Below are 11,798 nucleotides of genomic sequence, written 5' to 3' on the forward strand. Positions count from 1 at the left end.
ACTCTGTAGATCATATGTATTCACAAATTATTATTTTATGATATTCAATAACATTTAAATGTTTTATACATTTATTTTTACATATTGCAAAGTAAATAAACAAATAAATAATAACTTAACGAATGAAAAGGCGGCAGTCTTACAATATATAATCATGTACTTTATTTTGATATTGTATAAGTCCATTCAATTTCGAACCTATCACATTTAAAATTATTTTTGAAAAAATACGTTTAATAAATGGAATTTTCATTTGTTTCAATAAAATTAAAATATACAATATATTTTGGGCAGGCTGAAGAGCCACACAATTTGGATAAAAAGGCCGCATGCTGCTCGCAAGCCGCGGGTTACCGACCCCTGGTCTAGGCCATGTTGAAGGTCAGTCAGTTCTTTGATCATAAAAATATCTGACATCTTGGAATAGTTATAAAACATTTAAAATGAAAAAATCAATCATTTTCATTGATTCGTGCCTGAATGTGTGTCTGAAGATCATAATTACCTCACGCTTTTCCCAAGAAAATGTCCACTTTTAATAAAAATATGAAGTTTTTCGAGACAGATCTTTAAGACATAGGACCTAATGACTAAGAACGGGCTACCTGATAAAATCCAATATTCTTACGTCACATTCAGTCTTCACACTGGTTACCTTTAAACCTACTAGTTTTTAAATCCATTAAATACAAGATCATAAACCTAAATCTTATATGCTTTCAGCCAACTTATTAGCTTTTTCGTTACCCTGTATTCCTTAATCTTCAGTCCCTCTTCGCTCTAAAAAAATACCTTATAAACTAGTCCCTCTAAAATGCATCCACTCCAAAGAACTTCTAAAATATTGTGACACGAAATCTGACTCCTAAAAACCTCCTGTTGACGCTATGTATGTCGTATTACCTTAATGCTGAACAAATGGCGAATTACTATTGCATCTACAGTAATTTATTTAATTCTGTGTGAATTCATTAAAGTTATAAGAACATTAAGAAACAATGCAGTATTTCGCATTTATTTTAGCTCCACTTAGCAATATTTCCTTCTGAATGGAGTAGTAATTTTTTCGACATAATGCTGGAAGTTTGCTTAGATTTCTCTAGCCCTTTAAAAGGTACATTTACATTTTTTTCATTTCTGGTTGCTTCAAGATGTAGCAACTCTATGATTTGTTTGTATTTTATTATTTTCTACTTTCATGCATTCTAAAAATAAAAACCAAAGTCAAGACAGTTCGAGAAACTGTGTTTTTATGTAGATGTTTATGCTTAATAATTTTTTTTTGCTTAAAGATTTCTACAGATAAGTTGAAGCACTCTATCGCTAAATGCGCGTAGTTCATCCTGGAGTGTAAATGCCCTTTATAGGCTGAGCTTAGAAATTCCCTAGGTTATTCCTCTCTTAGACTGCTCATCATTAAAATAATTACTTTATTTTGTTTTACAATAAATTATAAATATAATTATTATTTTAAAGTTGGACTAACTGTTCCCTCAAAATAACTAATAATGTGATCCTCAATTAAGTTTACTGTTCATCGTCTTGATTAAGAAGTTTGCAGGCTCTTCATCAGAATTGTTCGCCTGAATAAAAAATTCGTTTTCTTCTTACTAAGATTAATTTATTTTCATTTTATCATTTTTCTAAAAGTAAAATATTGACTGACCACCTTTTTTCTTGGCTCAGACCACATTCTCATCACTAGTAATCAGAGTGTGTACTGAAAGTTGTGATAAAAGACTAATAAAAACAAAAGTATAACTCCCTAATTCTATCCAATCGTTTAATTTATTATTGCGCAATAGTCTGGTTATTTATTTATACTAGCGCCTTTATCAATGCAGCAAAAATGTAGTATCGCCTTTTTAATCGGATTCTATCAACTAAAAAAACATACAAGAGAAAGCGCTAGGTGATAGGGTCCTGTACTAAAATTTAACCTAATTTTCATGCAAATATTAAAAACAAATGTATCTACTGCTTCGCAACAGATAAAGTTAGGAGAGTCTAAACAGATCATCGTCGATGTTGTAAACGAATGTTCTAGGTCTCTGGCCTTTTTCGACTATCTCAGGCTATAATCGAACTTGGCTGTGAAATAAGCAAGAAAAATCAGCTCAGGGAATTGGAATAGAATAGTAACCAGAGGAATAATATCTGTTGACATCTGGAACAGATGGATCAGCTAAACGGCAAAACTGCGGGAGCAGACGTTTTTGAAATTAAAGAGTACTCCCTTGCTTGAGCCTATGATTATAATATCGAGTTTCTTTGTTTTCCAATATCTCAAGAACAGAAAAAAAAGTGTTTTTTCTTGGAAACTTGGGCTTCATTCTTTCTCTCTTGTCTTGGGAGTCCATCTCTCCAGCAAGATCAGAATTCCAAAACATACGTTAGAAATGCGTAGTAATAAAATTGAGAAAGTCGTTTAAGTGTTTACCCCAATTTTTTTTATTATCACACATTAAATAATGTCAATTTCAATTAAGATATTTAAATTTCTTGCTGGTTAATTAATCAGTCGGCTACTTACTGCTTACTATTACGGAGCAAATTGAAGTATTCAGTTATTGTTCTGAGACCTAAGTAGAAACTAAATACAAAATAAATCTCACATCGTGAAGTTTTTTTAGGGAATTGTTAGGCAGTTGACAATTAAAAACTTAGGAACAAAATTTTAAATCAAAAATATTGTTTTAATAATAAAAAATTTATATTAAATTATTATTTAAATGATTATATTCAAAATGTTTTTAAAAATTACTTAAAATATATTAATAACTACGAAGAAATAAATTTCCCCTAAAGGAATATTGAATTTGTACAGTTGGTAGCATTGTCTTGTTTAAACTCCATTTCATATATCATTAGCCTATTGAGTGATATTCTACCCTTTGACGATGTGACCGTGATAGAGGCGTATTAGTGTTGTGAGGTGCTCCGTTTAAGAATATTCAAAAGTGTTTAGTTTAGTTGTGAATATTATGTTCATTAATTGAGCAACCATGGATTTATACTCTTCTTCAGAAAGTAGTGACAGTGATCCAGCACATTCTGTTAAGACATTGGATTACTCTTATTTGATGCTTAGCAGTCAGACTTTAGTGACCAAACTTACTGATTTAGAAGATAATCATTCGAGAGATGAAAAACCGGAATCCGTCCAAACCCTTTTTTTGTACAACAATCAACTTATAGAACTACCAAAAAAAGTAGGAATATTCCACAACCTCAGGCATATTGACATCAGTAATAATCGTTTAAAATCACTTCCGGATTTTATGACACACTTTCCATTAACCTCGTTGAATGCAAAAAATAACATTATTAGCAACGAAAGTCTTCCAAAATCATTTCTTCCTTGGTCAGGAACTTTAAGAAAACTTAATCTTGGAGGTAATAATTTAGGTCATTTTCCAATGCAGTGTCTAGAATTGTCAAATTTGAAATATCTGTATTTGGGTAGCAACGAAATAGAGGAAATTCCAAGGAATATTAACAAAATCACTGGGTAAGTAATTTTCGTTTATTTCTGTTTTTTTTTTTTTTCATCAATCATTGTGAGTCTTTTACAAGTTATATTTGTGCCTAGGCTTTCAATATTATGCGTTGGAGGAAATCGTTTAATTGATGTACCTGACACCGTAGGAAAACTTGAAGATTTGGAAGTTTTAATAGTGAGTGACAACAGACTAGAAAGTCTCCCAGCTTCAATAGCAAATCTCAAAAAGTTGAAAACTCTGCAGCTTCATAAAAATAGGCTAAGAACATTGCCAACAGAAATTGTGGCGTTAAAATGTTTATCAGAGGTAAGAAGTTTGGTTTTTATACAGCGTTGACTTCTATTGTGATCAGCAATTCTTGGCAATGAATGAATTTGAAAATGAATTTGTATCTGTAAAATAGAAATGATAAAAATCATTAAAAGGTTATTGATTTAATTATACATAAATGTGTTTATGATTTGATTCTTCATAATTCAGTTTATTGAATTCTCTAAATACTTTATGCCCCTATTGGTTGCTTAATAATTACATTAGGTATTTTAGATAATATAACTCGTTTTCTCATTAAATTGTTTATCCAAGTTTTGTTGTGAAAGTTTTTGACAATCTATTCAACTACAGTTCTTCTTTTAATATGATAAATATTTTTAAGCAGTTGTCGAATTTTAATTTATAATAAATTAAAGAGTAATTTTCAAACCATTCATTAGCACTCTTATGTAAAGTAAAAGTTATTAAATTCTTGTTTGATTTTTTTAAACCGGAATAAATTTATGTGCAAAATAATATTCCGAATCTAAAGAAATATTATGCATATTAAACCAGATTAATTTAAATTGCATTAAAATTTAAGAGATAAGAAGGTGATTGACATTACAATTTTTTCAATGAAATTCATTGAATTATTTGTTGCCAATCGGTTTCCATTAATTGTAAGAAATATTGTAATAAGTTTAAGATATAATCATTCTAAAAAAATATAAATTACATTAAATTTTTTTTTACTTACCATCTGACTTGTATAAGGAGCTATCTCTTAATTCATTTAAGACATAGTACCGACTGAGTTCTTGACCTCCGGTTTTCAATAATAACTCCTCTTTGTGCTGAATTGGTGCTCTACCTTAGGCTGTTCATAGAGCTAGCTTTTTTCTGTGCCTTGCCGATCTCTGGACAGTTAATCATTGTTGATTAATGGAGATTAATGGACATCATGGAGATTCTTCTTTCCATGGCCAGACAGTGAGCTGTAAGAAACTGAATACTGTTTTTAATAAGATTTATATTATTTTTTTTTTTACAGTTGAGCTTACGAGACAACCCACTGGTGGTAAAATTTGTGAATGATATGACCTACAATCCAGCCAGTCTATTAGAAATATCTGCAAGAAGTATTAAAATACATAACGTCAACTACTCGCGTTCTGAACTTCCACAGTGCCTGTCAGACTATCTTGCGAGTGCTCATCACTGCCTAAATCCTAAGTGCAACGGTATTATATATATATATTTTTTTTTATTAAGCCTATTTAATATACATTTTTTTTTTTTGTTCTACATATTTAAACCATTATATTTTACTTTTTAATGGATGTACTAAAAAGGGACCATTTCTCTTACGAATCCAGTTCATGAATTTTACAGTAAGTTTTAATCATTTGGTTTCTGTAAACTGTTTCCTAACATGTTACGATCTACTTCAAATACCAGACCAGTTAGATGCTTTTTTTAGAAATTGCATGAGGACAATAATTATTTTGTCCCTTCTTTTACAAAAAAAGGTTTGCAGTTACTGACGCTACTCTGTGAAATCAAAAGGGTAGTTGTTCTTGAAAAAACCGGTATGAGTTTCAATAAATTTATTAGTGAAGATAAAGAAATAAATGAATTTTACAGTAAGTTTTAATCATTTGGTTTCTGTAAACTGTTTCCTAACATGTTACGATCTACTTCAAATACCAGACCAGTTAGATGCTTTTTTTAGAAATTGCATGAGGACAATAATTATTTTGTCCCTTCTTTTACAAAAAAAGGTTTGCAGTTACTGACGCTACTCTGTGAAATCAAAAGGGTAGTTGTTCTTGAAAAAACCGGTATGAGTTTCAATAAATTTATTAGTGAAGATAAAGAAATAAATGAATTTTACAGTAAGTTTTAATCATTTGGTTTCTGTAAACTGTTTCCTAACATGTTACGATCTACTTCAAATACCAGACCAGTTAGATGCTTTTTTTAGAAATTGCATGAGGACAATAATTATTTTGTCCCTTCTTTTACAAAAAAAGGTTTGCAGTTACTGACGCTACTCTGTGAAATCAAAAGGGTAGTTGTTCTTGAAAAAACCGGTATGAGTTTCAATAAATTTATTAGTGAAGATAAAGAAATAAATGAATTTTACAGTAAGTTTTAATCATTTGGTTTCTGTAAACTGTTTCCTAACATGTTACGATCTACTTCAAATACCAGACCAGTTAGATGCTTTTTTTAGAAATTGCATGAGGACAATAATTATTTTGTCCCTTCTTTTACAAAAAAAGGTTTGCAGTTACTGACGCTACTCTGTGAAATCAAAAGGGTAGTTGTTCTTGAAAAAACCGGTATGAGTTTCAATAAATTTATTAGTGAAGATAAAGAAATAAATGAATTTTACAGTAAGTTTTAATCATTTGGTTTCTGTAAACTGTTTCCTAACATGTTACGATCTACTTCAAATACCAGACCAGTTAGATGCTTTTTTTAGAAATTGCATGAGGACAATAATTATTTTGTCCCTTCTTTTACAAAAAAAGGTTTGCAGTTACTGACGCTACTCTGTGAAATCAAAAGGGTAGTTGTTCTTGAAAAAACCGGTATGAGTTTCAATAAATTTATTAGTGAAGATAAAGAAATAAATGAATTTTACAGTAAGTTTTAATCATTTGGTTTCTGTAAACTGTTTCCTAACATGTTACGATCTACTTCAAATACCAGACCAGTTAGATGCTTTTTTTAGAAATTGCATGAGGACAATAATTATTTTGTCCCTTCTTTTACAAAAAAAGGTTTGCAGTTACTGACGCTACTCTGTGAAATCAAAAGGGTAGTTGTTCTTGAAAAAACCGGTATGAGTTTCAATAAATTTATTAGTGAAGATAAAGAAATAAATGAATTTTACAGTAAGTTTTAATCATTTGGTTTCTGTAAACTGTTTCCTAACATGTTACGATCTACTTCAAATACCAGACCAGTTAGATGCTTTTTTTAGAAATTGCATGAGGACAATAATTATTTTGTCCCTTCTTTTACAAAAAAAGGTTTGCAGTTACTGACGCTACTCTGTGAAATCAAAAGGGTAGTTGTTCTTGAAAAAACCGGTATGAGTTTCAATAAATTTATTAGTGAAGATAAAGAAATAAAGATTCAGGGCTGCCTTCACTTGACTTTGGAGAAGTTTTATGGAAAGGTCCAATTCAACCTCAAGTATTTGTATATTTAATGAACCAAGTAGCAACCTTAGGTAGCCATATTTCACTTCTGAAAGTTATATAAATGTATATTTTTGTTTGTTTTTACTTTTTTCAGGAGTCTTCTTTGATAATCGGGTGGAACATATAAAGTTTGTAGATTTCTGCGGAAAGTACAGAGTGCCTCTTCTCCAGTACCTATGTTCATCAAAGTGTGTTGTAGACAATTCTGTTTTACAAAGTCAGGCCGATTACGGTAGGATGAGAAAGGTTCTTCTTGGATAAATTAAAGAAATATTTAAAAATATTTTTATATATAGATTCATTAACTTTTAAGCCCTTTTTGGGTATACATACCTCTTTATGTAAATTTTGTCACTTATTATTTCGTAACCCAAAAATGATTTTCATATTTTTATTTTTCCAATAGTACCAATTAACTTTTTATATATATTTTATTAATTTGTTAATGTCATAATAGAGAGGGCAGCAACTATTTGACAGTAGTGTAAATTTTATTTTTTCTTTAAAAGATATCGTAAACTTGAGTCTAATAATTTTTATTTCTTCAAGAAAAGTTTTAGTATTTCAGTTTATACTTTTTGTTATTATAGCCTTCTTTAACGAGAATTCTATTTCTAAAATTATATTTTTTGTTTATTAATTAAAAGTTTTTTGATAATTATTATTCCAATCATTTGACGGACCAAAATATCTTAGTTAAATTAATTGACCAAATTAATTCTGTTGAAACGTTTTTATAACGTAGTAGAAATTGAAAATTCTTTAGTACGAAACTTAATAAATTTTTCCTATCACAATTTCAATGAAATTTAATCATTTAATCAGTACAGGGATGGCGAACCTTTTTGAGACGTGGGTCAAATTTTGTTCATTTCTTTTTTTAGTACTAGCTCTTGGGTCACTAATGCCCATTTGCACAAGAGTTAAGTTTAAAGATTTTAAACTGAATATTTTCAAAACTAAACATCTTTAAAATTCAGTTGGCTTAACTGGGTAAAACGGGACGAAACAAGTGCTATGGAAGTCTCTTTTTTTACAAACAAAACCTTACAAAAGTGTGTTTTATCTGAAGAAAAATCTAAATATGGTTATTTGCTTTGGGTTGTCGATTTTTTTTAACAAACAAAATATGAGTAAAATTATACATTTTATCTGATATTTTGTAAACACTTTTGCTTTATTTCAAATACTACAAAAGCATTTGTCGTCATTTACTTTTTAGAACTGTAATGATCAAACTAAAGGTTGTAGATAGCATTTGAATTGCTTTTGTGTCAATGCGTGATTGAAAAAAAAAAAAATACAGATAGAATATAAATTATCCACATAATTTGAAAATCTAAATCATCCCGCGTAAACAAACAAATGGTTGCCTAGCAATTGTGGGTCAGTGAAAAAGCTTGCGCGGGTCATAGGTTCGCCATCACTGATTTAGTACAAGCTAATGAATACCATATATTAAAGTAAAGTTAAAGACTAGATAAGATAAGTTCATAAAGTACAGAACTCTGTGCTTTAGAGCAATATTAAAGACGAATAATCACCTCCACGAAGGATGGCAACTCCAACAAAGTGGAGTAAAATAAAGTAATCGCCTATTATTTGAGGAGGGGATTAACGTCCAACTACCAACTAGGTATCGTGGGCAAGGACGGAAGCACATACTTTACTACTAACATTTTTTTCTAATAATAGGGGTGACAATAGGATCACGAAATTTTAATAACTCATTTCAACCAAACATTAGGTCCCAATATTTCAGTGCTTACTGCATTGAAGTATTTGTACTAGAGCACAATTAAAGACAAACTAGCTCCACTATTGATGGAAATCAATCGGGACGAGAAATGTAATATAGGAGTTAAAATTTACTAATCGTTCGTGGAAGTCAAACATTGTCTCATTATTTCGGTTCTTTCTGTAATGGACACGAATATATTCGTGCTCAATTAAAGGATTAAACTGCCTTCAAAATCGATAGAAATATGAACACTGGAGATTTAATCCTAAAGAAGATGTGGGATGCTGAAATTTACTGATCACTCATGACAAACTTTAAGTCTTAATATTTCGGTGTTTTTTTTCGAACTGAAGCCTAAAAGTTTAAGCACAACACAGAATAAAACTATCTCTACACTTGACGAAAGTATGAACTTTAGTGATGCAGTACTGGAGGAGATACAGTATGAGTTCTAATATTACTCCGTAAATTAAAATAAAAATACTGAAAGTACCTCCACACTTAATAAAGTATTGATATGGAAGTTACAATACAGGCGTAGATATGAATGAAAGTATACTGAACTTCAACATTCCGTAACTACTTCAGTATTGCTTCTCCAGTGTTATTTTTATGAATTGTGGAGATAGTTTGAGTGTTGACTGATTTTTTAATGCATTGTGTTTAGCATGGAAAGGTCCAGTGGTATTGGGACTCAAATGTTGACTGTTATGAGTGATTAACAATAAATTTAAATTTCACATACCTCCACCAGTGATGCTTATAATCTCTAATGTTAATATTTCTGTAAATTGTTGAGATTTGGAATCAATTATTCATAATACATAGGTCTCAATACACTAGACACCAAGATAATATCATTACCATTGAAAAAAATGTTGAAGTGAGAGGCACAGTACAGTAGGACAGAAATAAATAATAAGAATAATAAATATGGAATAATAAAGTTTTCTAATCACCCAAGACAATCAATCATTATGCCTCAATCAATGTCTTGGTGCCTAGCATACTGAACTTCATGAATTAAAGCGCAATTTAAGACTAACTATCTCCAAAATAGAAAGAAGTAACAACTTTAGAGATCTTAAGAGAATTGAAGTTTATTAGTCACTCAAACAGTCTAACCAGATCCCAATATCTCTGTCTTCCTTATATTGACCTCAATTGTATTGAAAGTTCAATGAAGGAATTAACTATCTCAATTATGGTTCAACTATCTCCACAGTTGATTGAAATATCAATGTTTGAAATGAAATACTTGACGAGTTACGGATGTTAAAATTTACTAAATTACCCGTGATAGTTAAAACTAATATCTCGGTGTTTTTAGTATTGATATACAATTAAAGCACAATTTGAGACTGGAAGTATTTCGACAATTGATAAAAGTAAAGTAATCGCCTATTATTTGAGGAGGGGATTAACGTCCAATTACCAACTAGGTATCGTGGGCAAGGACAGAAGCACATACTTTACTATTAACATTTTTTTCTAAAATGAAAAGTAGCCAGTAGATTCGAACTAGGGATCTCCCAATTACAAAGCCACGCCCATAACCACCAGGCGAATTCCCGCCCCTATTGAGGTGAAATGTTAGAGGAGTTATGGAAGTTTAAGTTAATATCACTCACAACAATCATAACTTAAGATCCCAATATCTCTTTTCCTTCCGTACTGAATCAATGTATTAAATCGCAATTAAAAACGAAATATCTCCACAATTGGTAGAAGTATCAATTTGGGAGATGCAATGTTTGAGAAGATATGGAATTTTGAGGTTTACTAACTACTAATGACTATCAAAAATTTTAAGACGTAACACCTCGGCTCTTAGCTTAGCGCACTGAACTGTTTTTAAAAGAGAAAGACTAAAACTATCTCCAAATTCGATAGAGGTATTAACTCTATATCCACGCATTATGCTAAGATGTCAGCGAGACCAATATTTTTGACACAATACTCAGAAATTCAGTTGCATTATGCATAATTTTACAGATCGTGTAACGGTTAAAAATTTCATCAAATTTTTTGTATTTTTGTATTAGGAATTTCTTCTTTTTAGCTTGATGCGTTTGATTGATTATGTTGCATTAAGTTTGCAAATTTGCTAAACAAATCAGAAATTCTCCATGGTTCATGCAATGGTTGCATTGACATCAGGTGCCTGCATATATTTATAAACAGCAATGCATAAATATATACATGTTTGTACATTTTTTAAAATGTTTACTGGACATTCATTCCTATTCTTAATATCTTTAGAGATTTTGTGATTAAATATTATTAATAATTTTTTCTAGGAACGTTATAAACTCGGAGATAGCGCGCGTTTGACTGGATTATCTTTTCTACATCTCCAAATATACCTCCATATTTTTTAAACAAGATTTCTACAACTTATAGGAGATAAATCTAACCGGGCTTGTGAAATTCGGTTAGTTGAGCCCATATAATGCTGTACTGGATCTTCTGCAATGCAGGATTCATTGGATTTTAAGAAGTTCGTGATTATTTATGACTTACAAAAAGTCAATCTTCTTTTGAAGAAGATTTTCTCAAACCTTTGCTTATAATTTAATATTATAGTATTTTCACTGATACCTGGAGTTGTGTTTATGTTCAATTCAATTTTAAAAAGAACAGTAAATTTTATTGAAAACGCAGTTTAAGAAGCACGAAATTATTTTTTACACTTCCATTAATACCTGAAGGTTAACAATACACTGTACTAAAGACTCGAGACAAAGTGACTTCAGAATCAACTTCAAATTTTTCACATGAAGAAGTGTTCCGAGTCTTTCTGACATTTTTAACTCTTTAAGATTGCGTGGTATGATTTTTTTAGGGGTTCTTAAATATACATTTAAACTTTGCCTTTAGATTTGAACCTTAAAGAATTGAAACATTCCCTGTTGTGAAATAAATAACAATCATAATATGAATTTGAAAATGAATATGGAGCAGGTAAAACTTAAAGTGCATTGATATACTAAGTGAGAGTAGCAACCTGCCTCTTGAGGCCAGGATTATAAGGTAGCTCAAACCTTCTTTGAAGAACTTTTTAGTGTCCAAGAAAATAGTTTT

The 11,798-nt window shown here is 30.5% G+C and overlaps 1 protein-coding gene across 1 annotated transcript; it reads left to right on the forward strand.

Moving 5' to 3' along the window:
- Positions 1-2,873: 2,873 nt before the first annotated feature.
- Positions 2,874-7,634, forward strand: LOC141456484 (leucine-rich repeat-containing protein 58). Its single transcript, XM_074132513.1, has 4 exons — positions 2,874-3,511; positions 3,593-3,809; positions 4,810-4,999; positions 7,068-7,634. Exons 1-4 carry the CDS (start codon positions 3,006-3,008, stop codon positions 7,232-7,234), a joined length of 1,080 nt encoding a protein of 359 aa, XP_073988614.1. The 5' UTR covers positions 2,874-3,005; the 3' UTR covers positions 7,235-7,634.
- Positions 7,635-11,798: the final 4,164 nt, after the last annotated feature.

The sequence above is a fragment of the Rhodnius prolixus genome, unplaced genomic scaffold (assembly GCF_049639745.1).
Source record: "Rhodnius prolixus isolate KJV_2025 unplaced genomic scaffold, Rpr scaffold_4, whole genome shotgun sequence".
NCBI lineage: Eukaryota > Metazoa > Arthropoda > Insecta > Hemiptera > Reduviidae > Rhodnius > Rhodnius prolixus.